The sequence below is a fragment of the Sarcophilus harrisii genome, chromosome 3 (assembly GCF_902635505.1).
Source record: "Sarcophilus harrisii chromosome 3, mSarHar1.11, whole genome shotgun sequence".
Classification (NCBI taxonomy): Eukaryota; Metazoa; Chordata; class Mammalia; order Dasyuromorphia; family Dasyuridae; genus Sarcophilus; species Sarcophilus harrisii.
The window spans coordinates 488,311,837-488,338,654 of NC_045428.1; the positions used below are offsets into that span (position 1 = coordinate 488,311,837).

The 26,818-nt window shown below is 36.1% G+C and overlaps 1 protein-coding gene across 2 annotated transcripts in view; it reads left to right on the plus strand.

The window, feature by feature from the left end:
• The first annotated feature begins 1,478 nt into the window (after positions 1-1,478).
• BCO2 (beta-carotene oxygenase 2) overlaps positions 1,479-26,818 on the plus strand; it is a 37,915-nt gene continuing 12,575 nt past the window's right edge. The window contains exons 1-8 of one of the 2 annotated variants that reach the window (XM_012545023.3): positions 1,479-1,755; positions 9,045-9,249; positions 9,449-9,660; positions 9,882-9,997; positions 11,153-11,255; positions 16,405-16,533; positions 18,199-18,359; positions 22,604-22,771. In XM_012545023.3, coding sequence (XP_012400477.2) covers positions 1,671-1,755; positions 9,045-9,249; positions 9,449-9,660; positions 9,882-9,997; positions 11,153-11,255; positions 16,405-16,533; positions 18,199-18,359; positions 22,604-22,771 — 1,179 coding nt within the window. In that variant the 5' untranslated portion in view covers positions 1,479-1,670. The remainder of the gene's footprint in view (positions 1,756-9,044; positions 9,250-9,448; positions 9,661-9,881; positions 9,998-11,152; positions 11,256-16,404; positions 16,534-18,198; positions 18,360-22,603; positions 22,772-26,818) is intronic. The other variant, XM_031961193.1, reaches the window with a different exon arrangement.

A 26,818-nucleotide genomic window follows, 5' to 3' on the forward strand; every position in this document is an offset into this window, starting at 1 on the left:
TTATATGTTAAAATACATATGCATTATTATATCACTAGATTAAAGTCAGATAGAACTATATTTTAATTTGGTTCAGTTGTACTCAGGAGTATTGTGGGACGCACATTTCTGTTCTGGGAGATACAAGAAGCTGTTCTTCCTTCAAGATGTTTGTAACATCAAGCATTTTTTGAGACATGGACATATCATGCAATAGAAGAAGCTAGTATGTGATATAGACAAGCTAGTTCAGAACCAGTTAGGTTAATTACTACCTGTGTGACCTTATATTTCTAAGACTCAATTTCCCTATCTGTAAAATTATGGGCATTCTAAAGGAGACTTAACTATGAATAAGATGTGAACCCTGCCCTCTAGGAATTTAGTGGGTGCAGATTAAAATAGGGTGACCTATAAGGTCACTTGCAACAGTACATCTATTGTTCTATGTAAAATAATTTACTCAAATTTGAATAGAAGAAAAATGAGTGAGCTAAAGAAAACAATAGAGATACAAGCAGGAACTTCTTTAACCCATGACTGAACTAAGCTGATTCTCCAAGAATTGTGGTCAAGATAGATCTAGAACAGATTTTAGAAATCATCTAATACCTCCCCTCTCTTCATTTTACAGTCAAGGAAACTGACTCCCAGAGAGAAGGGACTTGATCATGATGATAGTATATGGAAAGGTGTGATCACAGGGAAACTTCCTCTTAGGCTTACACATGGAGGGATCAGTTCTAACCAGCTGGCAAGAACCCACTGTTAAATTTTCAATGTGAATATTTATTTACATCTCAGAAATCATCATTCTCTTACAAATCAGAGCTTGGTTTATTGTTGGTTGATTTTCTGGACTTAAGAAAGTGTTAATAATTCAGATTAAACTTTCTACAAGTGTGTGCATAGATTTCCCTCTACCTCATTTTCCCCAATCTAGTTGTTAAACATTTACCAATCCATCCCAGTATTTCTGTATAAAAATTTTGACCTCAGCAGTGTAAACAGAAGGAAAAGTCACTATCTCATCACTGTAGGCTAATGATGATGATGATAATACTAATAAACTGGAACATATTTATTGCTTTGAGGTTTGCAAAGCTCTTTGCTTACATTTTCTTATTTGAGCTTCAAAAAACCCGTTTTCCCATACATTGTAATCTGGCCAATCACAATTTTTTTTTTCACTGACTTTAAAAAGCAAGTAGTACATGTTTATTTAATAATCTTAATAATCTTAGTTAATATTAATAATCAATTATTAATTGTAAATATAAATTCATCAAAATACTATATTCAACCTGCCTACATTGAATGAATGAAATTGAATGGATAGTTCAGAAACTGGTCCACAAATAGATAAGATATGTCCTAAAGCAGAGCAAGATTTGTTTTAGGGTTTAATAAATATTTTAAAACAAACACTTTCATCAGCTAGTTCAAAAGAAAAAGCTACAGAACTTTCAGTTATAGTTAAGGCAACTGTTTCTCTGATTTTATCGTTTTCAAAGCGCAGCTCTCGCCAACGTTTATAGCAGAGATTAAAGGCCATTCGACGCTCCGCCCCAGTGCCGCGTCTCTACGTTCCGCCCTGGAAATGCTCGGTCCAGAAGGTCGGCTCTGCCGGACCCAGTTTCTGCCGCTGAGGGCGCAGAGGCCCCGGATCTAGCTTCAGAATCAATTGCGAAATGTTTTCCGCAATCTTCCCGGCTGTCACAGGCATTTCTGCCATCCTAGGGCGTTTCCTTGCCTCTCTAGCTAGCCGGATTCCAGGTAGGGGTTCCACCCCTCCTTTGGGGGCCTTCCTGGCAGTGTCCCTCAAATTCCAGGGCGTAGAACCCAGCCTATATTGGTGGTACCCGTGCCCGGGCTTGAATTCCAGTGGACTGGGAGCTCTGGGGTCAGTGGGAGGGGCTGGAGAAGGGTCTTCCGTGGCTGAGCCGGGGGCGGGGGGGGAGAGATTACCCGGTGAGTGAGGGGGAAGGAGAGGAGCAAAGCTCCGGCTCACAGAGTGAAGTATTCCTTTTTTTCTCCCGGAATAGGCATTCTCAGCTAAAATGCGTTCTTAACGTCCTTCTTAGTACCCCGCAAGTGGTTTTCTCTGGCTTCCAATGGGGATAAACCTTATTTGATAGTCAAATCGCACCAATGTTTTATAATTTTAAAAAGCACGATTTTTAAAAAAAGGAATAATGCAAGCTATTTGATTCTGCTTTGTAAATAGCAAGAAGAGAATCTGTGCTGTACCGTGTTTTTGTTTCAGCCGTTGGTTATTCTTCGCTGAGGAAGCGCGACAAATATTTATTAACCACACGTTATGTTATTAATTAATAATCAGCATTTATTAAGCTTAAGTTGTGTGCCAGGCAGTGTACTAAGTGCTAGGGATAAAAAAAAGAGGCATTTTAAAGTAGTTACTTAATTCTAAGCACCTGCCGCATCTAAGCACCGTGCCAAAATGAAATAAAACTGCCGCCTCGGAGCTTGTAATTAAATAGGGGTGTGGTGGGGATTGGGAATAAGGTTCTTATTTATTCTATGTAAGGATACACAGGATAAGTGTAAGCTTGTATTCAAGAGTAAAGGAGATGGCAATCCCTACAGAAATTGCGGGCGAGATAGCTCCTGAAGGATTTGGGGAAGGATCCCTTGAGGGAAAGAGAGGGATTTCAAAAGGTGGAAAAGGAAGAGAGTGTGAGTAAAGTGCAGGAGACTAGATCAGACTTAAAAAAGTGGGGGAGGGAAACAAGAGACAATTCAATTGGGATTTAAGGGCAGTGTGAGTTTAGGAGGGAAACCGAGATCGAGAGCCAAATGGGTGAGGGACTTGCAGGCCAAGAAGTATATATTTATTCCGGCGGCACTGAGAAATCATTGAAGGTTTTTTTTTTTGTTTTGTTTTGTTTTTTTTTGTGGAGTGATAACATTAGAAATGTGTATTAGGAGGTTAATTTTGACAGCCCTTATAGGGAGATATTATTGAGTGAGAGCAACCATTCAAAATCTTGATCCTAGTCCAGGGAAGAGGGGATGAAGCTTGAGCAAAGAAGATGGAGTATAAAGGGGGGAACTGGGTACTAAACATTTTTAAAAGGTAGAATTGACAGGATTTGGCAACTTATTGGGGGGGGGGTGGAGAGCTAGGTAAAGAAAAAGGAATAATAAAGGAAAACAAAAATAAATAAAAATAAAATAATAAAATAAATAAAAAATAAAAATAAATAAATAAAAAAATAAAAAAATAAATAAAAATAAAATAAATAAAAAAAATAAAAGGAAAAACAAAGACCCTCTAGAGCCAGTGGGTCTCAAAGTATGGTCTAGAGAATTCTGGGGATCTCTGAAACCCGTTTAGAGGGTCTACAAATTCAAAAATAGTTTTTATTTCCAATATGGTAAATGTCAGTAAATATATCCAGATAAAACAAAAACTTTTTGGAGAGATCCTCAATAATTTTTAATAGGATAAAGATATTGAAAAGAAAAGTTTGAGAACCATTGCGTCTAGACCAACCTTTACCTAGAAATAAATCTCTTTTATAACTTAACTGTCAGGTAGTCAGCCAGCCTTTGTTGGAATACTTCTAGTGAGGTGCCACCTCCCAAATTCCAAGATAGCCTGTTTTCCTTTTGAACAGCTGTAACTTTTGGGAAGTCTGTTCCTTACTTTAACCCTAAATTCTCCGTAATTTCTGTCTACTGCTCCTACTTCTGCCTTATGGGCAGTCAGAACATGAGGAATACCCCTTCCACAGAATACTGGAAGGCAGCCATCTTGTCTCCTACCTGTCCTTTTCAGACTAAATATTACCACTAACTGTGAGTGAGCCTCGAAGAAATAGTTTCAGGATCTTTCATCATTACAGTCTCCCTTATTCTTTAGCTTATGGAACTTTTTCTTAAAATATAAAACCAAGAACTTAATATAATGGCCTTAAACTGGATCTTTTAAACAAGACTGAGATTACATTACCTTTTTAAAAATAGTTTTTCCCAATTATATATAAAGATAATTTTTAGCATTTACTTTTACAAAATTTTGATAAGATATTCTTTTAGATATTCCATCTTGCTCTCTATCATAATCATTTATTAAGCACTTATTACTGCTTGGCACTGGGTTTAACAATATAAAAGTAAAACACTTCTTGACCTTAAATATTTTGCTTTCTCCTTATACAATGTTCACAGATAATTCAGTATATATATATATATATATATATATGTATATATATGTTTATATATAAACAAATATAAACAGGATCAGGAAAAGCTGTCTGAAGGAAATGACACTACCTGATAGAATTAGGGATTTCAAGAAGGAGAGCATTATCTAGGGATGGGAACAATTTGTGCATAATAATAGAGGAGGGTAATGTATTATTGTACATGGGAAACAGCAAGTAGTCTGGGTGGACTAGAGCAAAAAGTGTGAAGAGTAATAAGTAATAAGCTAAGAAACATTGTCCGATAGTGAAGGCATTAAATGCCAAACAGAGAAATTTAAATTTTATCCAAGAGGCAATAGGGAATTGCATCATCATGAGCAGAAGAATGACATAGTTTGACTTGTTCTTTAGAAATATCACTTTAACATATATGAAGGATGGTTCAGATGAGGGAGAGGGAAGCTAAAAGGAGGCCATATAAGAAGCTAATGCAATAGTCCACGTGACAGGTAATGAAGACCTGAACTAGGGTGATTGTGATATGAGCAGAGAGTGATGCATGTGAAGAAATGTTGAGAGTTAGAAATAATAAGACTTGACAACTGATTAGATATGGAGGCAGGATACGGTGAAGTATGTGAAGAATTGAGGATAACTTCTAGCAATTGAAAAAATGATGGTGTTGTTGATAAAAGCAGGGGACTTAAAAAGAGGGATGGTTTGAAGAGTAAAAGAATGAGTTCTGTTTGGGAATATTGAGTGATTATGGAACATCCAGATAGTGATGTCCTATAAGAATTAGGAGATGTGTTGTGGAGGTCAGGAGAGAGATGAGGGCTGGTTATGAATAGAGTTAGAATTGAGAGTTTTAGAATTCGGTGTTAGAGAATTGGGAATTATTTATATAGACATGGTAATTGAACCCATGGGAGCTGATAAAATCGCTGAGATTGGGTGTGAAGAAAAGGCTTAAGATACAACACTTAGTATACACCAATGCATAGGGGATGAAGAGGCATGATTGATGATCCTATAAAGAAAACTGATAAGGATCAGTCTGACAGGTAGGAGGAGAAATAAGAAAGCAGGATCACAAAAATTTATCTAGAACTAGGGTTCTTAGTATTTTTTTTTTTAATGTGTCAGATTTTTTTTTGGCAAGTGAAGCCAATGGACCTTTTAGAATAACATTTTAAAAAATGTAAAAAATGCTAAACTTTAACTAGAAGTTAGTGAAAATAAAGATGTAATTTTTCTCATTTAAATTTATAAACTTCTATAAGCCTACCCATGTAATCCTAGATCATCTACAGACTTTACATTAAGAACCCCTGATCTGATAGGAGAAGATAGTCCCTACTAGGGTAAAAAACCACAGAGTAGCCAAGAAAACTATATAAGCATTGAGAAACAATCATTAGATTTTAGCAATAAAGAGACCATTGGTGATCTTGGAGAATGTAGGCTTAATTCAGTGCTAGGATCAAAGCCAAATTGTAAGGGTCAAGAAATTATTGAAAGGTAAGAAAATGGAGTAATAAATGTAGTCAACATTTTCTAAGAGTTTGAGAAAGAAAGGAAAGATATAGAATGATAGTTTGACGTGATGGTAGAGTTTTTAAGGAAGGTTTTTTTTTTCCCTCAAGGAAGAAGATCTAAACGTGTATGTAGGAAGAAGGGAAGGAACCATTGGATAACGACAGGTTTAAAATTGGGAATGAAAATTAATAATCAAAGGGGCAATGTTCCATAAGAGATAGGAGAATGGGATTAAAAGTACATGTAGAGAGAATGATGTTGGCAAAAAGGTACCTAATTCTTTAAAAATAGAGAAAGAAAGAGAGAATGGGGAATGTGTTGAGATGATTTTTCAATGTGGAATTTGGGAAAACTCGTGACAAATTTTTACAGTGAGGTATGAGGCAAGGAGACCAATTAGTCTATTGCCATAATCCAGATGGGTGGAATTGAGGGGCTGATGTAGGATAGTGACTATGTGAGTACAGAGACAGGACTGGAGGCAAGAGATGTTGTGAAATTAGACAGGATAGAACTTAGCAACTGTTGGTTATTTATAGTTATGATGATATGCCCTACACATGTAGGGCAAGTGAGAAGGAAGAGTTAAGGATAACACTGATGAAACTGGGAAACAAGACAGATGATAGTGTTCTTGAGAACAAGAGGGCTAGCTATGTAGATTTGGAAGTCCTCTGCAGAAAGATAATATGGTAGGCTATATAATAAGATGGACAGCTGGATGGCACAATGGATAGAACATTGGGCTTGGAATCAGTGTGATCCTGAGCAAGTCACTTAACCTTGTTTGCTAACCCTAAATAGAATCACTGAGAGTTGTTCACAACTGAAAAACAATTAAACAATTAAACAACAACAAAAGATAATTGGATAGGTAATAGGATAATCATGGGAGCTGATGAGACAATGGAAAGAGCGTCTAAAAGGACTTTTTGCTTCCTTTACCACAGATAATATATATTTGTAGGAGTGGTGGATTTTTCCAGAAACATAATAAACTGTATTTTGTGTTTGACATGCCTATAGGATAAATGCTTGTTGAATTAAATTGATTGTGGGGAGAAGAGATAGAAAAATCATTGTAATAATCCAGGAAGTCATAATGAGGATGGAAAAGAAGGGACAGATTCACCAGTTATTAAATTGATACTAGTTGGGACTAAGGCCACACATATAAACATCATAGTTTAATGGAGGATAACATCCTTCTAGATTAGCTCATATAGAAGAATTCATGTGCCATTAAAATATAGGATGTTCCAAAAGTCTTACCAAAGCTTTAAAGTGTTAAAACTTAAATCTATTAATATTTATAAAATAATAAAACTATTAAAACTTAAAAATATACTAAGACTTTTGAGATATATTAGATAGTTGGATTAAATATAGTATATATCACTAAGTTTAGTGTAAATTTGGAGGGGATTTCAGGAGACAGAAGTTCATTTTGTTGTGAGTTAAGCCATAGAAAGATTTGTGGATTACTAAATATTAAATGGGTATTGTTACTCTTAGGACAAAATGCAAGTTATTCAGTCAAGAAATATTTATTAAGTGCTTCCTATGTTCTGGCCACTGCACTAAATATTGAGAATACAAAAAGAGGCAAAAGGCAGTCCCTGCTTTCAAAGTGCTCACAATCTAATGGAAAAGACTAGTAAACTATTATTAATTATTCAATACAAACTGATGTTATTATAAATATAGCTGATACTTCATAGTATGTAAATTATCTATGTCTGGTGAAACCTATGGACCTTTTCTTAGAATCATGCTTGTAAATGCAAAAAAGAAAATACACAAAATGGCAAAAAAAAAAAAAAAAACAACCCCCAACCCCAAACCATATCAATTATATTGTAATACAATTGTTTGTGCACGCGTGTGTGTGTGTGTGTGTGTGTGTGTGTTCACAGATTTCAGATAAAAAAGCTCTGATTCAGAGAGAAATAACTATTGCTTATCCAATGGCAAATGATTATTAGTTGTCCTTAGTAAAACCCTGAATTGATTACTAGGCAATTAAGTCTCCAAAGTCAAAAGAACACCAATAATTGGATTAGTCCCTTGTCATTAAGGAGAAAAAACAAAGAATTGTGTAGTCTTTTGAGACCATTCAAAATCTGATTCTAACTTACCTTAATATATCTCATAAACCTCCTCTTTACTCCCTCCATGTTCTAGGCAAAAGAGATCTATTTGCTACTGTTCTCCAAATTTGACTTTCCATTTCTTGTTCCTCAACATATCTCCCTTTTCCCCCAAATGCCTTTGTATAGTTTGCTCCCCCAGATTGGAATGCTCTCTCTTCTTTTAAAAACAATTATTAATAGTATTTTATTTTTTCAAATATGGGTAAAGATAGTTTTCAACATTCATTTTTTTAAAGACTTTCTCCCTCCTTCTTTTAGCTTCTCCTTCTCCAAGACAGCAAGCAGTCTGATATAGATTACACATGTACATTATTTTTAACATATTTCCATATGAGTCATGTTATACATGAAAAATCAGAACAAAAGGGAAATATTTACAAGAAAGAAAAAGCAAAGAAACCCCCCCCCCAAAAGATTAAAATAGTATGAATCGATCCACATTCAGTCTCCATAGTTCTCTCTCTGGATGTAGATGGCATTTTCTAACCTAAGTTTTTTGAAATTGCCTTGCTGAAAAGAGTTAGTCTATCATAGTCAAGCATCATGTAATCTTGCCATTGTTACTGTATACAGTGCCTGGTTCTTCTCACTTCACTCAACATTAATTCATGTAAATCTTTCCAGGCTTTTCTGAAATCAGCCTGTTCATAATTTCTTATAAAACAATAATATTCAATTACTTTCATATACTATAACTTATTCATCTATTCTCCAACTGATAGGCATCCATTCAATTTTCAGTTCCTTACCAACGTAAAAAGATGCTTTCTTTTCTCACTTCTGCCACTTAGAATTCCCAGCTTCTCATGAGGTTTATCTCACACAGGAGATATCCCTCTTTTGGGAAGCTTTTCCTGATACCCCTAGTTGCTAGAATTCTCTCTCATTTATTTATATGTTTTTGTTCTGTTTGTTGTCTTACTCTTATCTCACCCAAGAAGAATCTAAGTGCCATATAGTGTTCAAGAACTGGCCCGATGCCTGATACATAGTAAATATTAGTAAATACATACTGGTTGTGTTGAATTGTTTATGATATTAGAGTGGAGAGGAGGGGAGAGAAATAGAATTTGGAGGAGATTTTTGGTAGGATTGAAGTTTAGACATTTTCATTTTTCTTGTTCTAGAGGCTGTTTTCTGGGGAGAGATTAATTTGTAGCTGGTTCATGAAGACTTTTTGTGCTTTTATTTTTTCTCATAGTTCTGAAGAATTATCTGCATGATATTCAACAGAAGCATGTGACCTTCAGTAAACGAAAGGGTTTGCAAAGTATTGCCTCATTAGTATCCACTGTAAAGGAGAACCCTCAGCCCATCCCTGCCAGGACCCAAGGCCATTTCCCCAAGTGGCTCAATGGTTGTCTGATTCGGATTGGACCTGGGAAGTTTGAATTTGGAAAGGAAAAGTACGCCCTGACTGGACAGTGGAAAATCATTTGTATTGTTATTATAAGATAGGTTCTTTCCTATTCTAGATCTTCAATCCTTAATTTTCCAGTTTGAAACTCTACATAATCCTGATAAGCCCCCTACTTTTCCCTCTCCTTTTCAACTACACTCAGTTGACTGATGTTATTGATAACTGTGATCTGTTCCTGGTTGAAGGTACAATCACTGGTTCGATGGCATGGCTCTGCTTCATCAGTTCAAGATGGAGGATGGCACCGTGACATACAAGAGCAAGTTTCTGCAGAGTGACACCTATAAGACCAACAGCATTCACAACCGGATTATGGTCTCAGAATTTGGGACGCTGGCCCTACCTGATCCATGCAAGAGTGTTTTGGGACGCTTCATGTCAAAGTTTGAGTCCTTTAGTAAGGAAAATTCTATATTTAGAATTTTCAGGTGTTTGGTATTAGGGAATATTTTAATTATTTTTTATAGTGATTAATGTGGTTATAAACTCCAAAGATGATTTTTGTGGGTGCCTGAAACTGTTTTGATGATTTTCTAAACTCTTTAATTCTATATTTAGGAACACTATAAAGAGATGGGGAAGTTATCTGTATTAAGTGGATCTTGGATTTATTTTCAGGCATGACAGACAACACCAGTGTCAACTGTGTGAGGTACAAGGGTGATTACTACGTCAGTACTGAAACTAACTACATGAATAAAATGGATCCTGAATCCCTGGAAAAAATAGAAAAGGTGATGTGTCAGTCATGAGGGAGAAAAGAAAGGCTATCATTTCCTTCTTTCAAAAATAGCTTTGGAAACAGCTCACAACTGAATAAGAGGCTGAATCCTTAAACTTTGATTGAACTTCAGTCTAGACCTCTCTCCTCTGGTGAGCGTAATTGTGCTCCAGGATGTTAAGTCATTATTAAGTCAGGAGGACTCAAGGTCTACTTCTCAGTGATTGGAGAAGAGTGGAAGAAAGAAAGTTTTTCTGCTATTGTCCCAAGCCCTGTTCTCTCTTTCCCCCAACCAGATTCTTCTGTAGTCCTTGAGGCTGTGATTCCAGGGAAGCTTAGGAGCAAGGAGATCTGGGTAGGGGTAGTGGGAGTTTGCTAGAGCTAGCTTGTACAGACTCATAATTGTTAAATTTTCAATGCACACATTTATACTTCAGGACTCCATAAATGCTACACATTAGGACTTGATTTATTATTTTGTGGATTTTCTAGATTTAAGAAAGTGATGGAGAAGATGAGAATAATGCAAATTCAGCATTTTTTTTTTTTTTTTTTACCTCGAAGAGGTGATTGTTAAATATTTTCAGAACACTCTCCCCTGGAACAATGCTCTTGGACAATTCAGTCTACATCACATGAAGAGGAAGTATAGGACCTCCATGTATGCTTTCTTGTATATGGTATCTTGGTTCAGTAGAAGCTTGTGCTCTAGTTGTAATTATGGTTTTAAAATTTAAATTTTGCATTGTTGGAGAAATCTTAAATGTATATGGGATTTTTATCCTTAGCTTTCACATTTTCAGTGGCAAAATAATTTTGACCTCTCTTGGAAATTCTAGTGGGATTTAAATTTGTTTGTGAGAGTGAGAGATTTAAATTTATATATTCATCAACCCCTTTGGTCCAGGGCTAAGATTTTACTGGTGTCAGGATCTTGACCCTCTCTCTTCCGGTACAGAGAGCCAAGACTCCTTTATCTTATAATTTTAAAGAATTTAGGGATACCTTGTTTGTGCACAGATGTGTATGCCTACATACACATATATGCACACTTCTGCTGTTTTTGAGACTCTATATAAAGGCTTTTTAAAAGACCTTCTTACCATTTTTTAGCAAATGTTTTACTGAAACATGAAAAACAAAATCTCTGATAGACTTTAATTTGCAGGTGGATTGGAGCAAATTTATTGCAGTGAATGGAGTAACCGCACATCCACATTATGATCCTGATGGGACTGCTTACAATATGGGGAATTCCATTGGGTCACATGGTAAGTAGGAATAATTTTACCTGGGAATTACCTGGGATAACTGACTTCCCAAAATTCCCTCTTCCTTTTCCCAGTTGGTCTCTGTTAGTGAATTACTACATGTTTGAGAAAGGGGACCATTATTGTCTGTTTTATCTCCTCCCTCCCACCCCAGAGTCCCCATGGAAAAGATTACAACTAAAAAGCTAAGCACTCTACCACATGCAGAACTTGGTGTCAGAAGAACATGGTTTGACATTTAACAGCAATGTATCCCTGGGCTTGTTGCTTAATTTTTCTGAGCCTTAGCTTTCTTGTAAAACAGAAAGATAATAGCATCTACCTCACAGAGTTGTTTTGAGGATCAAAAGACAATGTAGTTTTAAGCTATTAAAATTTCAAACTGCACTGAAACTTTTGACACATTGTATATATTTCTGAGTGTGTCCCTCACCAATGGCAGCTAAGTAATGCAGTAGTTAGGGGGCTGAGACTGAGAGTCAGGAAAACTCATCTTTGTGAGTTCAAATCTGGATTCGACACTTAATAGTTGTGTGACCCTAAGCAAGTCACTTAACTCTGCCTCAGTTACTCATGTGTAAAATGAGCTGGGGCAGGAAATGGCAAACTTATTCAGTATATCTGCCAAGAAGACCCCAAATGAGATTGTGTGGGACATAGAAGACCCTTACCCAAAATGACTACTCAGAGATCACGCAACATAGAAAGCAAAAAGGTCTTTTATTATAGCTCTGGAGGATGACCCATTCTATCACAAGATAAGGGAAAGAGAAAGCTCGTGGTAGGAGGGCTACAGAAGTAGTAAAGATACATAGCTTTTATACAAGAGATTACATCACAAGTAAGAGAGCATTGAGAAGGGGAGGGAGAGGCATCTAATTGGTTGTTGTTATCTGGAGAAATTGGAATGGAAGGTTTCTGTTTCCCCGAAATCACCTGATTTCTGGGAAACAGAAAATCAGGCCTTCAGGCTTCAGGTAATTAAGCAGACAGTGGTCAAGCTAATAGACTAAATATCGATAAATGTCAAATACTGATAAATGTCATCAGCTCAGGTTAAGTAAATATGTTTATAGTTGGCCAAGGCTCAAGTAAATATGGGCCTGCACATATTATACAGGTCATAGGGGAAACACAGAAATAATGAAAATAAAATACAGAAAAAGAATTCACATATTCCTGTAAGTTCTTCATCTTATCTCTCTATTCCACACAAGATCACAAAGAGTCAGACACAACTGTAAAATGACAACAGCAATCCCTACCAATGGATTCATTTATATCTTTCAGTATGTAGACATTTAATTTAATAAGCATTTATTAAGTTCTTACTATGGCTGCTGTTAGAGATACAAAAATAAAAGTATAAACCCATTTCTCAAGGAGAGAGACATAGCCTTGAGGTCTATGTTTTGTGTTTTTGTAAGTCAGGGCTGTGTATCTATATATATGTGTGTGTGTTCATGTTTGAATGTTCTCTGTCTACCAATAAATGCGAATTGGCTTGTTGGTTTATGCGTGTGGGTGAGTTGTATGTGTGGATGTGTGCATGTATACATGTGAGTAAATATAAGATTCAATGTTTGTGCTGTTATTTTATGTAACATCCTTTAATGGGTTTCAAGTGAGATCTGAGTGATATATTAAACTCTTTTCCTGTCTGTAAACCCAGCTATACTTACATTCTCTGATATTATCCTCATATAAACCCCTAAAGAAAAGGACTTTTTGTTATTTATGGTTTCTGGAAGTAGTGTTTTACTCAGACAAATATTGCTCTCTGTTTTCTCCTTGTCTTTCTTTACATCCTTAGCATAAATCCTTGGCTTACAGTAAGCACTTAATAAATGCTTAATAAATAAAAGCACTTAATAAAATTACAGTAAGCACTTAATAAATAGACTGACAGTTCTATGTAAATATCAATTATTATTCAATGGATTTTTACTCATCATCCTTTTTAATCTTTTTCCAGTATTTGATAATGTTGACCACCTTCTTTTGGACACTAGCTTCTCTCTGGGTTTTTATGACACAGTTCTTGATTGGTTTTCCCTTTGATAATCTGACCTCTCCTCAATTTATTTAATTTTCAATTCTCAAATGTTAAATTATCAACTCTCAGTGGACGATCTATGTATTTATCCTGATTTCTATCTTTCAGCTTCCAAACCTGCCTCATCAATTACACATGGTCATTTTGAATTGAATAGATATCTCAAACTCAACATTCCCAAAGTGGAGCTCATAGTTTTTTTTGTTGTTGTTTTTTTTCCAGACCTACCCTTCTTCCTTACTTCCCTTTTTCTTTCAAGGACACTGTCGTTTTTTTCAGTACCTCAGATTCACAACCCAGGAGTTATCTTCAGCTCTCTGCTTTCATACCTTCCCCTCCATAACCAGTCAGTTGTCAAGCTCTTTCCTTACTTCCACATCGCTCTCTCTCCACTCAATCTCAGGTATTCTTCCTTTCTTGTGTAGACTATTTTAATAGATTCCTAATGAGCTTACTTGCCTTCAGAATCCTCTAATTCATCCCATACACAATCTGCAATGTGATATTCCTAAAATGTAGTCTTACCATGTCAGTCATCTGCTGAAGTAGTTTTTGTGACTCCCTATTGCTTTCAGGATAAATCACAAATTTCTCTTTCTGCCTTTTTTACAATCTGGTTTCAATCTATTTTTTTTTCAGGTGCATTTTATATTCCTCTCTTTTTTGAAATCCATATTTCAGCTATATTGATTATTTATTGTTTGCTACACATATTATTCTGTGTCTTTCTTCAGGGATTATTCAGTTTTTGTCCTTGTACTGTCATTGCCTAGCACATCATTTGTTTTCTTCTTAAACGTCACCTATTGGACAGTTCAGATTGGATGTTTCATAAACATCTTAAGCTCAAGCTTATCCCAAACTGAACTACTGAACTCATCTTTCCTCCCAAATTCTCCCTTTTCCCTAATCTTTCCATGACTATTGAAAGAGCTACAGCTTTCCCAGTCTCCAAGATTTGCAATCTCAGAATGAAATTTGACTTCTCATTCTCTCTTAAGCTCACTCTTCCCTCTCATCTAGGCTGTTGCCAAGTCCTTTGAATTTTTGCATTGGAACAACTCCTGTAAATTCACCCTTCTCTTCTCTGCTGCTGCCATCACTCTGGTCTCTCTCTTGGACTACTCAAATAACTTGCTATATTGTCCCCCTAATTCAAATCTTTCCTCACTTCAATCTATCCTCCACTTAGCTGACAATTTGTGATTTTTCCTGAAGAGTAGGAATGACTATGTCACTTCTTTATTCAGTTGTTGTTTGTCCTTGGTTCTCCAAGAGGACCATGACATCAGGGAGGTGATACTGTGATACATAAATGAATTGGATTTAAGAGTAGGAGAGTGTGCAAAGTTACCTCCCTCACTTTCCCCTTCAGAGCCGTCTGGTCCAGTGGCAAGAGATAGATCACAATGACTGGAGATGGTCCTGGATGCAGTGGGAGACTTTGACCTTTTTAAGTTAAGGTCTTCAATAAGTCTCAATTTGACTGAGGCTGCTCCCATTCAATGATTCAATAAACCTCTAAGAACAAAGATAAAATCTCCTGTCACTCTAAATCCTTGACAACAGCTCCCAGGGACAGCTAGATGGCACAGCGGAGAGAATACAAGACCTGAGTTCAAATCTGAGCTCAGGCACTTAACTTTTACTAACTGTGTGACCTTAGGGAAGTGACTTAACCTCAATTGCCTCATCAAATAAATAAACATGGATCCCTTCTCCCTTTCCAGTATTTTGATGTTCTGTTTCCTTCCCTTATTCCTCTTTCTCTGCTTCCTTCCCATATTTGAGTTCCAATAACACTGGCTTCCTTACTGTTCTCAAATTAGACACTTGATTATCAGAACATTTTACACAATAACAGCAATATTAAAGTTGCATAATAATACTAACTCTGTTCTACACAATGACTAACTCTAATTCCAAAGGACTCATGATGAAAATGATAATACACTTCCTAATAGAAATTAATTCAGAGAGTAGATTGAAGCTTCATTTTTTTCCTCTTTATTTCTTTTATTTTCTTTCCCCCCCTTCCCCCAGAACATGGCTAATGTGGAAATTTGTTTTGCATGACTTCATATTTATAATAGGTTTTATATTTCTTGCTTCCTCAATTGCTGGAGAGAGATAGGGGAAGAAAGATAATTTGGAACAGAAAATAAAATAAAATTGAATTTAAAGATTGAAACATTCCACCAAGTGATTCCATGCATATTCACTGGCTTGTCTTCCATGTTGGGTATTCTGTCATTTCTTATCTCTGTCTCTTGGCCTCCCTTGCTTCCTCAAGCCTCAGTTAAAATTCCATGTTCTTTAAGAAGGCTTTCCTGAGCTTTTTCTTTTTTCTTTTTTTGCTTAAATTTTTTCATAGATATGTTTTATTACCCCCCCCAGTTACATGTAAAAACATCTTATCCTTCTTAATACTAGTATTTTCCCTCTGTTCATCACTTCTAGTTTATCCTGTGTATAACTTGTTGGAACATCATCATTTCCATGCTATTTCTCCTATTAGACTGTAAACTCTTTGAGAGCAGAGATTACTTTTGTTTTTGTTTTTGTTCTTGCCTTTCTTTGTGCCCCCAGAATTTAGCACAGTACCTGGCACATATTTAGTGCTAAAGAAATGCACGTTGACTGACTATATGCCATAGTGTATGCTTGGTAAATTCCTGTTGAATGGGTATATATTGAATTGAATATCCAACTCTAACTTTCATGTTCAGTCGGCTGTTGCTATCTAGGAAGAGAGATGAAAAATGTTCCAATGGATTAATGCATTTCTCTTTCAATCTGCTTTCAATGCTCTAATGCCAAGGAGACAATTTTAGAATATAAATTTAGTGCTTATGTTTATTATACAGCATTATAAAAGAATTTTGAGTTTTAGTTATCAGGCTGGTTGGTATTCTTATGAATATATGTTATCTTTCACTTTCAAACCTACTGTATGAAATATTCCCTTCATGAAGCAGGAATGTTTCAATTTTTGCATTACCACTCTAACTATTTGCTCAGGATCCAAAGGAGTATTGAAGCTTTTAGTCTGACATGAACATTGCTCTTTAGATGGCCTTTCTCATTTTCCAGGTTCCTTCTATAATGTTATCCAGGTTCCTCCTCAGAAAGTGGACCTTGACGAGACACTCCATGGAGCTCGAGTGATATGTTCCATTCCTTTTGACCAAAAGATGAAACCTTCCTATTATCACAGCTTTGGTGAGTCCAAAGAAAAATAGATCAGTAAAAGTTAATGGACCTTACTGGTCCTCATTTATCATTATACACATGGGCTGCTTGGTTAGCATAGTGATTGGAGCAGAGGGCTAAGTTCCTAAGTTCTATTTTATCATTAGTATTTCAGACAGTCCTTCTCATTGTAGCCCTTTGCACTTTATGCTCTATTTATAAAGAAGAGTGGTATAGATGAGTGAGACAGTTCAAATTATTACTATTATGGGGGACAACACCATGCATATAACTGCTTAGTAATGGATCTGCCAGTTAACAAACATTTCTTAAGCACTTACTATGTGCTAGGAACTATGCTGAGTGATGAGAATACAAATACAAGCAGCAAGATCATTCTTGTTCTCAAGGAGAGTATATTCTAATGGAAGAAGATAGAAGACAAGAAAGTAGAAAAAATAGGGGAAGAGGAAGACAGAATGTGGTGAGGGAAGAAAGTGGGGGTAAGAGAAAATCTGAAGTTCAGTCTGGAGAGGAATGAAGCATGGCTAGCCTGGGTGCTCTCCTTAAATAGAAGTTCTGGAAGAATTCATTCATTTGGAAGAAGGGGCTGCATGGACTGAAGATACTTCCCATGTATGAATTCCAGGGCTAGAATAAGCTTCCAGGAGGAAAATGTTTCTGGGGTATGTTAGAGAGAGTCTAGAAGGCAGCCTGGAGAGGAATGTCACATTGTCTTAGTATATATTTATTTAATTTTTTAATTTTAGCTTACTAATTTGAAAACTTTAGGAAGGAGTTATTTTAATCTTTAGGAAACACCTGGTATATAGTAGGTGCTTTATAAATGCTTATCAGAAAACTATTGAACCACTGGGACCATTCTCATCTCCCCTAGGAATCATCAATCTTATCTCCTTTGAAATTATGGATATTATTTACCTTCATGGCCTAGGCTAGCTATTTGCACTTAACATAGCAGGTTCTGCATTATTAGAATCACTTTGGTAAATGAGTATTAGCCAGCTGGATCAATTAAAAAGACATCTCTAGATTTCTTCAGTTTTGCTACAGAAATGGTTTCTTTTCCTATATTTTAAAGCATATTGGCCAAAATACTCCTAAATTGCTGACCCACTGTGAGAAAGAAGAGGTCTGAAGAGTAAAGATGTTTTTTTTTCCTGGGAATTCCTATGCATATATATAGTATCTTATAGTAAAGCTATTTCTTTTTGTTCTGGTTCGGCATAAGATTCCCAAATCACATGCTACACTGTATATGACACCTGATTTTTTACATCTAGTATGTCTGAATCAAAAGTTGAGCCAACAGAAGCTTCTCCTCAGTATTTCCTGATATTTCCCTTTGTCTTGTAGGGATGGGAAGTGCTATGCACAGCAGAGCTGACGGAGAGCAAGCAAAGAATTACTACTAATTGTGGTTGATGATTTGCCCAGACATGGTTTTGTATTATCCAAGCTGTTCTCTATAACTCAGAGTTTATTTTTTCTGCTTAGCTAAACTCTTAAGGTCCTCCAACAGAATATAAGCTCCCTGAAGTGAGGAACTGTTTCATTTTTACCTTTGAATCTCTTCATTCCTAGTACAGTACCGGGCATACAGTGGGTATTTATTTATTCAACACTCATTGAGTGAAAAATCAATAAGCAATATTGTTCTTCTGAATCTTTCAGGGATGACAAAAAACTATGTCATTTTCATTGAGCAGCCCCTAAAGATGAACCTGTGGAAAATCATCACTTCCAAAATTCGAGGAAAGGCCATTTCAGATGGGATCAGCTGGGAACCCCAATATAATACACGGTTTCATGTGGTGGATAAGCATACAGGACAAGTAGGTATTTTGAGTGTATATGTCAGTGTACTTTGCATACTGTAGGAGCTTAATAAATATTGTTTTGGAAAAATTGTTCAGAGATGAATTTCTGCAGTCATAGATTGTATCTATGTATCTCTACTCTAGTACTCTCTGGGTACATTTGACCCAGATTCTTGGTCAATTGCAAATATATACAAATTTGCAATACAAATACAAATACAGGTCTGTGCTTAGAAATAAATCCAATTCCTATTCTTCCAAGGGTTCTAAGAAACCCTTATCATTTTTATGTGGTCCTCTGGGACAGAAACCTAGAATATGGAACTGTATTCATGGATCATAGGTATAGGGTTGGAAAATCTAAAAGATTTAAAAACTGAAACCCAAAGAGGTTAAATGATTTGCTTTCCAAGGTCATTTAGATCATTAGTGTTTGAGGCAGCGTTTGTGCCCAGGTCTTCCTGGGTTCTCTAGAGTCACACAGGATACAATGAAGGAGTTCTAATGTTTTGGAAGAAATACCCACACTGATGATATCATAGGGTATTAGAGAAAACTAAGTAGCACAATAGACAAAGCTATGGATCTGGAATGAACAAAGAAAGACATGAGTTCAAAACCAGTCCCAACCCTTTATTAGCTATGTGGTCATAGAAAGTCTCTTAATCTCCAGCTGCCTCAGTTTCCTCACCTATGAAATGGGGGTTTTAATAGCCCCTACCTGTCAGAGAGGTTGTGAAGATCAAATGAGGTGATATTTGTAAAGCACTCAGCCCACTTCCTGACATATAGTAGGTGCTTAATAAATGTTTATCAGATATCCACTGAACCACTGGGACCATTTCTCACTCTCTCCTAGAAATTGCAATTTTATCTCTTTTGAAACCATGAATATTATATCTCTCTGGTCTGGACTAGCTATTAGCACTTAATACAACAGGTTCTGTATATGAGAATCACTTTAGGAAATGATTATATTAACCAGCTGAATCAATTAAAAGGACATCTGTGAACATTTTCCTAGCAGTGCCTCTTCCACATAGCAGTTATTGCTGATTTAGGTATTGCATGTATAATAGTCTCATAACTTCTTCCAGTTATCACACACTGTTTAATTATACATTCTCCTAACTCCCTGGTAGGATCACAACAATGCTTACAAAGTCTGGGGTTTCATCCTCCTGTTTCACAAAACTGACTGATGAACAGGTCTATATTCTAGGTTTCTGGGACAGAAAATGTCCCAGACCACTAAAAATGATAGGTTTCTTGGAACCCTTTGAAGAATAGGAATTGGGTTTATTTCTAAGCACAGACCTGCACTGTATACAGACCCAGAGGTTTCTAGAGCAGAGATTTTGTACGGTTGGAGCTGGTTATCAGGATAAAGGTAATGTGGCCCCAGGTACCTCCAAATGACTGACAAACCAGTAACTTATAGTAGTTAATGTAGCTTCAGTGGGGCAGTTCCATCTGCACTTAACCTAGCATCAAAAAGCCAACCTGATACCTCAAACTAAAACCTGCTTCTAAGAGATTATTTTCCATGAACATTAACACTGGAGATGGGAAGAAGTTCAGATCATGCTTCTGATACATACTGGCTATGTGACACTAGGCAAGACACTCAGGGCTCTAGAAAGAGATGTCAAATATACAGCCAGCAGCATGAACCAGATAATAAAATACAATAAAATATAAATAGCATTACAACTTAGAACAAAGATCAGTAAGAAATAGGGCCACTAAAGTAAACATAAGGATCAGATGAGATAATGTATATAAAGTATTTTGTCTTTAAATTCTAGAAAAATGCTCCTCTACTTTCTTCATTTGCTTATATGTTTGTGATTTGCTTTTTTTCCCCCCTAGCTTTCTTAGTTGATTTTCAGAATTTCTAATTTGGTGTTTAATTGGAGTTTTAAAATTTGTTCTTCATGTGATTTGTGTTTCTTTCTAAATAGACTACCTTGAATTTGATTTAGTAAAGCATCCCTTCTGGCATCCTTTATAACTTAACATCGATGGGCATGAAGATTGTATTGTCAAGGGACTGATTACTATCTCCGGAATTCAAAAGTATAGTCTGTAGTTCTTTATTCTTAAAATTACACTTCATTTTTTATCAGGGAGTTTACCTTTAATAGACAGCTACTATAACTTGGAACTATACCCCAAAGGCTATAAAACTGTGTATACACTTTGATCCGGCAGTACCACTGTTGGGTCTCTATCCCAAAGAAATCATAAAAGAGGGAATAGGACCCACATGTGCAAAAATATTTATAGCAGCTCTTTTTGTAGTTGCAAAGAATTAGAAAATAAGTGGGTGGGGAATGACTGAATAAGTTATGGTATAAGGATGTAATAGAATATTGTTATTCTATAAGACATGATGAACAGGCTGATTTCCAAGAAGCCTGGAAAGACTTACATGAACTGATGCTGAGTGAAGTGAGCAGAAACAGGAAAACATTGCCCATAGCAACAACAAGGTTGTGTAATGATCAACTATGATAAACATAACTCTTCTGAGTAATTCAGTGATCCAAGCAATTCTAATAAATTTTATCAGGAAATGCCATCCTCATCTAGAGAAAGAATTATGGAGACTGAATGTAGATAGAAGCATACTATTTTGCCTTTTTTTTCCCTTGTGACTATGACTCACATGGAAATATGTTAAAAATAAATGTACATGTATAACCTATATACAATTGTTTGCTAGTGTGGGAAAGGGAGAGGTAAGGAAGGGAGAAAAAAAATTGGAATTCAAAATCTTAAAAAAATGAATGATGAAAACTATCTTTACATATAATTGGGAAAATAATATACTATTTAAAAATTAAATAAGTAGGGAAGCTAGATGGCTGAATGGATAGCGCACCAGCCCTGAGTTAAAATCTGGTCTCAGACAGTTAATACTTCCTAGCTGTGTGATCCTCGGCAAGTCACTTAATCCCAATAGCCTCAGCAAAATAAATAAATAAGTTAAAAAAAAGTCAACTAATAGACAATTAGTTTTAAGCAAAGGCATATGCTAAGATGGCATAATATGAACAGTGATTACAAAATATTTCCCTTTCCCACTCCCTTATCTTTATGAACTTGAAACATAGTTTCCCAACAATACAGAAAATGTCAATGGGAAACGTGAACACAGCCTAGAATTCACTACATATTTAGGAAACAAATGACTAAAGCAACATATATCTCTGGTCCTCTAGAGCTCTGATACCTTCATTCTTCTTGTGGTATCCTCATGCTATTTCTTGGTTCAGCATCTCTGTTGGGTGAGTCTACAATAAAAAGGTTTCTGAGTATGCTCTTCAAAGTTTAATTCTCAACTGCTAGGTGTAATTCTTACTTTAATCCATAGACAATTCTCTTCTTTGCTGCTAGAGGTTTTGTTTCTTTGAAGCTGCTTTCTTACCAAAGTACTACTCCTCTCTATGTCTGTGTCTCCATAGTGAGTATGGATCTTTTTGTTCCCTGTTGTATGTGTCCCACCTGTGCCTGAAACTATCTGGAATGTTCTACTCTCTTTTAATGGATAGTCTTTTACCTGTCCAATGGCTAGCTTTCCTTCTAATTTTATCAGATAGAATATCACACTTTAAAAAGGGATAAGTGGGTGATAATACATCTTTGCAACTCTAAATATCTTATTGCCTGTTTTTTTTTGTTCCTTGTTTTCTCCAATTTTATCAACTAGGGAGTGGTGGAATGGTAAACCACAAAATTTACTGTATCTTTTTAATTCATATCTTTCTGACATCACTGGTAGCATATTTTTACAATTTGCCAAGGACTACTGTTTTTCTGACTCTGCTTCTCATGGGTTTATAATATCCTAAATTGCTATTTTCTATCTATATGTTGAAGATATTCTCTGATTGTCTGGGTCATTGATAAAGATATTGAATATACAGTCCTGAGCTATTGCTTGTAGAATCTGGGTAAATTTCTGTTGGCTACACTGACCCAACAATGCTACTTTTCTGAATAGAAACTTCAAACTTTCGGTGGTGGTTTTCTAACCCTATTTCTTCCATGTCTTTAGTGAAGATGTGATACACAGCATAGTGAGTGTGCAGTCCAAGAATCCAGGACCAACGTCAGGATGTGCTACTTTGCCAGATCAGCCATACAATCATATCAACAGAAACCTAACTTTTGATTTCCCCATATTTAAGGTACATGAATCCTTGTGTGAGAGAAGGAAAAAAACACTCACTTTTTGTTTTCTTTCTCTGCAGCACCTTCCAGGGGTATTTTATAGTAAACCTTTTATAACTTTTCATCAAATCAATGCCTTTGAGGACCAGGACTGTGTTGTAGTGGATCTGTGTTGCCAGGATGATGGTAAAATCCTGAACATTTACCACTTACAGAATCTACGGAAAACAGGGGAAGAACTGGACCAGGTAAACTTTTGTTTTATATATGTAAGGAAAGAGAGAGCTCCATATGTGAGGAAGGAGATCAGGTGTGGTGGGGACAATGTCCTTGTGTGGACCTTGAAAGGAGGCAGAAGAGACATCTCCAGACTCTTTTCCTTCCACCTTTCTCTAAGGAAAACTTTTATTCCTGCAAGGAGGGAAAGCAGGAGGTAAGAATTGGAGGCCACCACTCTGTGTTCCTCAGAGAAGTGGACTACCATTTATTTCCTTAAGATTATTTGTCTAGGAGGTATGATCAGATTCAAGCTAATTTTGATCACTTCGTCCTTGGGAGGACTGGAACATTCATCTCTGCTAATAAGAAAAGTGTCCCACACCAATGGGCTTTAGAAAAGAGGTTACCTTTTAATGGCATTAAACCTATCTGTACCAGGCTTAGGTGTAAAACTGTTTGCTTCTTTCTTAGAAATTACATACCTACAAGGATTTGAAGTAATTTTATAGTACTGAAATCAGAACTACCTCTTTTGTTTATTTAAGATTTATATTTCAACTACTCCTCCAAATGAATTTGAGGACCTTATAAAATTAAGAAGTGATATGGAATGGTAGATAGAATTATGGCTTTGGGGTCAGGAAGGCCAGAGTGCACATTCTACTTTATAACATTTACTGAGAGACTTTTGTTAAGTCTCAGGTTACTTCATAGGAATTACCTAATAATTTGCAGATTAATTTTGATCTGCAAAAATGGAGGGAGCTCTCCTACTGGATTGAAATTTCAAATCCTTCTTATGTCCATCCATCAATAAAATCAAACATAACACAAAATAGGATAACTATAAATAAAAACTGAACAAAATTAATAAAAAAACCCAGAGAATTAAATATAACTAGAAACATGAGATGAATTGATTACTGCAGCTGAGCACATAATATAGCCATTTGTTTCCTGGAAGCCAAAGGATTAAAAAAAGAAACATGTTAGATTGGATAATTCTCATTGCACAACAAATGGAAACAAGTATGTTTATGCTTTATTACTTCAAGTACTCGGTAATTCATCCAGTGATGCAGATCATAATCCCTTCTTGATTTTGTAAATAGTGTTTATTTTTGGTTCAGGGATTGTCCTGTGACCCTCAAAATTCATTATCTAGTGATTAACCTTCTGGAGATGAGTGTCTCTAAATTTAGCTAGACTAGTCCTTGTGTAACAGCTATGTATAACCTTGCTAACTGTGTTCTTAAATTCTTCCCAGCTTGGTTGGGCATGTAGACCACATAGTCTAGCGGTAACTAACTTTTGGCAACCCAGGGTCACCTCAATGTTATAGGCAAATGTGTTGGTCTTTTTCCTGGTACTTAAAGAAGGAGTTATATTCCTTAATTCAGCAGTTTCAAAATAATAATATTTTATTAATTATTAATATATATACTATTATATAATATATCATATATAATATAAAACATATATGCAATTAATAATGAATTTCAAAAATTATAGAATTACAGAATCTTAGTATTATTAGAAGAAACTAAGAGTCAAAGATAAGTGACTTGGTCACATAGGAAATTTATGGAAGAACTGGGATTAGAAACCAGATCCTTTGACTCCAAGTCCAGGACTATCAGTAAATAGCATTGTAGTGGTTCTTTACTGTGTCATACTGCTCCTCCAATGGACTTTGCTGCCTGAAGTGTTGGTTTGTACTTGTAAGATATAAGTGTATAGGTTGTCTAAATTATAGATATAGCTCCTGTATGATCTAAGATATGGATAACCTTTGTACTCAGGAGAAATGCCACACCTGCATCCCCAGCATACTAGGTGGGTGATATCTCCTTTAGTCTCTAAGAGGGAAAGTAGAATAGAAACTTGTCTATATACTACTCCTCAAATATCTCTGTTCTGGGGGTACAGTAGGTTCAGAAGGAAAGTGCTTTCCCCACTGTTTTTATGAGAGATTGCCTAACTTTATCAAACTCTCCACACCAAATGCTATTTACACACAGAAAAAAAAAATCACAAATGGTAAATAACAATAAAATCCATTTATCCAAGCAAAATGCAAATGAAATCTGAGTTTTGAGTTTGAATATACTAGAGAAGTTCCAAAAAGTAAATGGAATTAAGGTGTCAATTTAAACCAGGAGAGAGATTATCTACCTGGGGGGGAGGGGGAAGTTCTTCCTCAGCAGTCTCTAGAATTACAAATCCTGAATGTTAAAGAAATGATGGGTCTAGCTCCCATACATGTCTGCAGTTTTGAGTTGTAGGATTATGGAGAAAAGATGGGATTTTGTCATTCAAAATTTTGTCTTCTTGACTGACTCTCAGGAGATCTTCAGATCTTGTGGTGTTTTGGAAATGTCTGAAACCAACTGAAATAAGTCCCTTATGCAAGGATATGCTTGAAATTGGCCCAGCCAATCAGGAGTCATAACTCCTGCCTACTATGATGGTATCTTTCCTCAAAACTGCTCCAGGCTTGGTGGGAAGCTTGATTACACAAGAAATCCAAGGTGGATTTTTCTGATAAGTTTTGACATGTTAATTTTGTATATTGTTGATTAAAGCGTGATCTATATGTTTTAAAACACACAATTTTTTTTTTTTTTGGTCATGGATACTTTTGACAGCCTGATATGGCCTGTGGACCCTTCTCAAAATGATTGTTGACTGCATTCTTGGTTGAAAGAAATGCTAAATTTTAATGAGATTTTAGTGAAAATAATAATGTAATATTCCCCACCATTTACTTTCACAGGCCCTCTTGAAATATATTTATGAAACCCTTGAGGATTTGCAGATCCCAGGGTAAGAACTTACTGATTGTTGTCCTTGGGTCTCAAGGAAGACCAAAATGACATATATTAGAGTTGAATCACAGTGTGTCTGACTGTGGCTGATCATACCAATATGAGCTCAGAAAGCTTTACCACAGGTTGTTCACAAATAGTTCCTATGAATATTTGAGGAGTTTCTCTAACTTTGCACATCTCGAGTTTCCTTTAGGATAATTCAATTCTGCTTTCTTCACAGAGCACAGAGTCTTCTCTGACAAGGTCACATCATGCTGGGTGGTCCTGTGCCAGTATCACCCATGTTATGCAATCAATTCTAAAGTTCTTAAGAGAACTTGAAAGTGTCCTTGTATTGCTTTTCCTGACCACTGTGTCAGCTCTTACCCTGTGGTTCTCCATAAAATAGTCTTTTTAGCAAGCGTACATTTGAAATTCAAACAATATTGTCAGTCAGAGGGAGGTATGCTCTCTGCAGTGGAGTCTGATTGCTTGACAGTTTAGTTTGAGAAAAGACCTTGGTGTTTGGTATTTTATCCTGCCAGGTGATCTTCAGAATCTTCCTAAGACAATTCAGATGGAAACCATTAAGTTTCTTGGCATTGCAACAATATACTATCCAGGTTTCACAGGCTTTATAAACAAATATAGAGAACCCAGAGGTGACATTTCTTTGCAAAAGTTGAGGAGTTTTATATTCTTAACCAGATTGTGTGCCCGACCCGCTTCTCCATGGAGGGGCATTCAGAGAGTAAGGCCTGTATTTTCTTTGAAAGGGGAATTCTTTTCTAGTACTTGGACAAATTCTTGATTGATCTCCTATGGTTCTGTATCCTATAGAACATGAAACTCATTTTGAAGGGCAGGTGTTAGTTATCTGAACTATAAAAAGACTTTGGATTAGCCCCAAAAAGCCATCTGAGTAGAACTATATATTCACTGGTCTGCCAGGATGAGTTTGCTGTTAATGCCTTCTTTTGTAGTTAAATAAACTGACTTGTCAGATGGATTATCAAGTATCATCCTTTTAAATGTTGGAGGATGTCTGTCAAATAGAATAATTTTCATTTTGTTTTAGTTGGTGCTAAGTTACTCCTCCTAACAACAATTAGCCAATAGACTCAGCTGCTTCTTAAATCTGGTCCTAATTAGAGATAATAAAGCTGTGTAATCAGCATAGAGGCAGATGCTTGTTTTCCCATTTGCTGTGGCTAAAGGACATACATCCAATTTATCAAATGATTCTCTCAGTTATTTAAATATGGA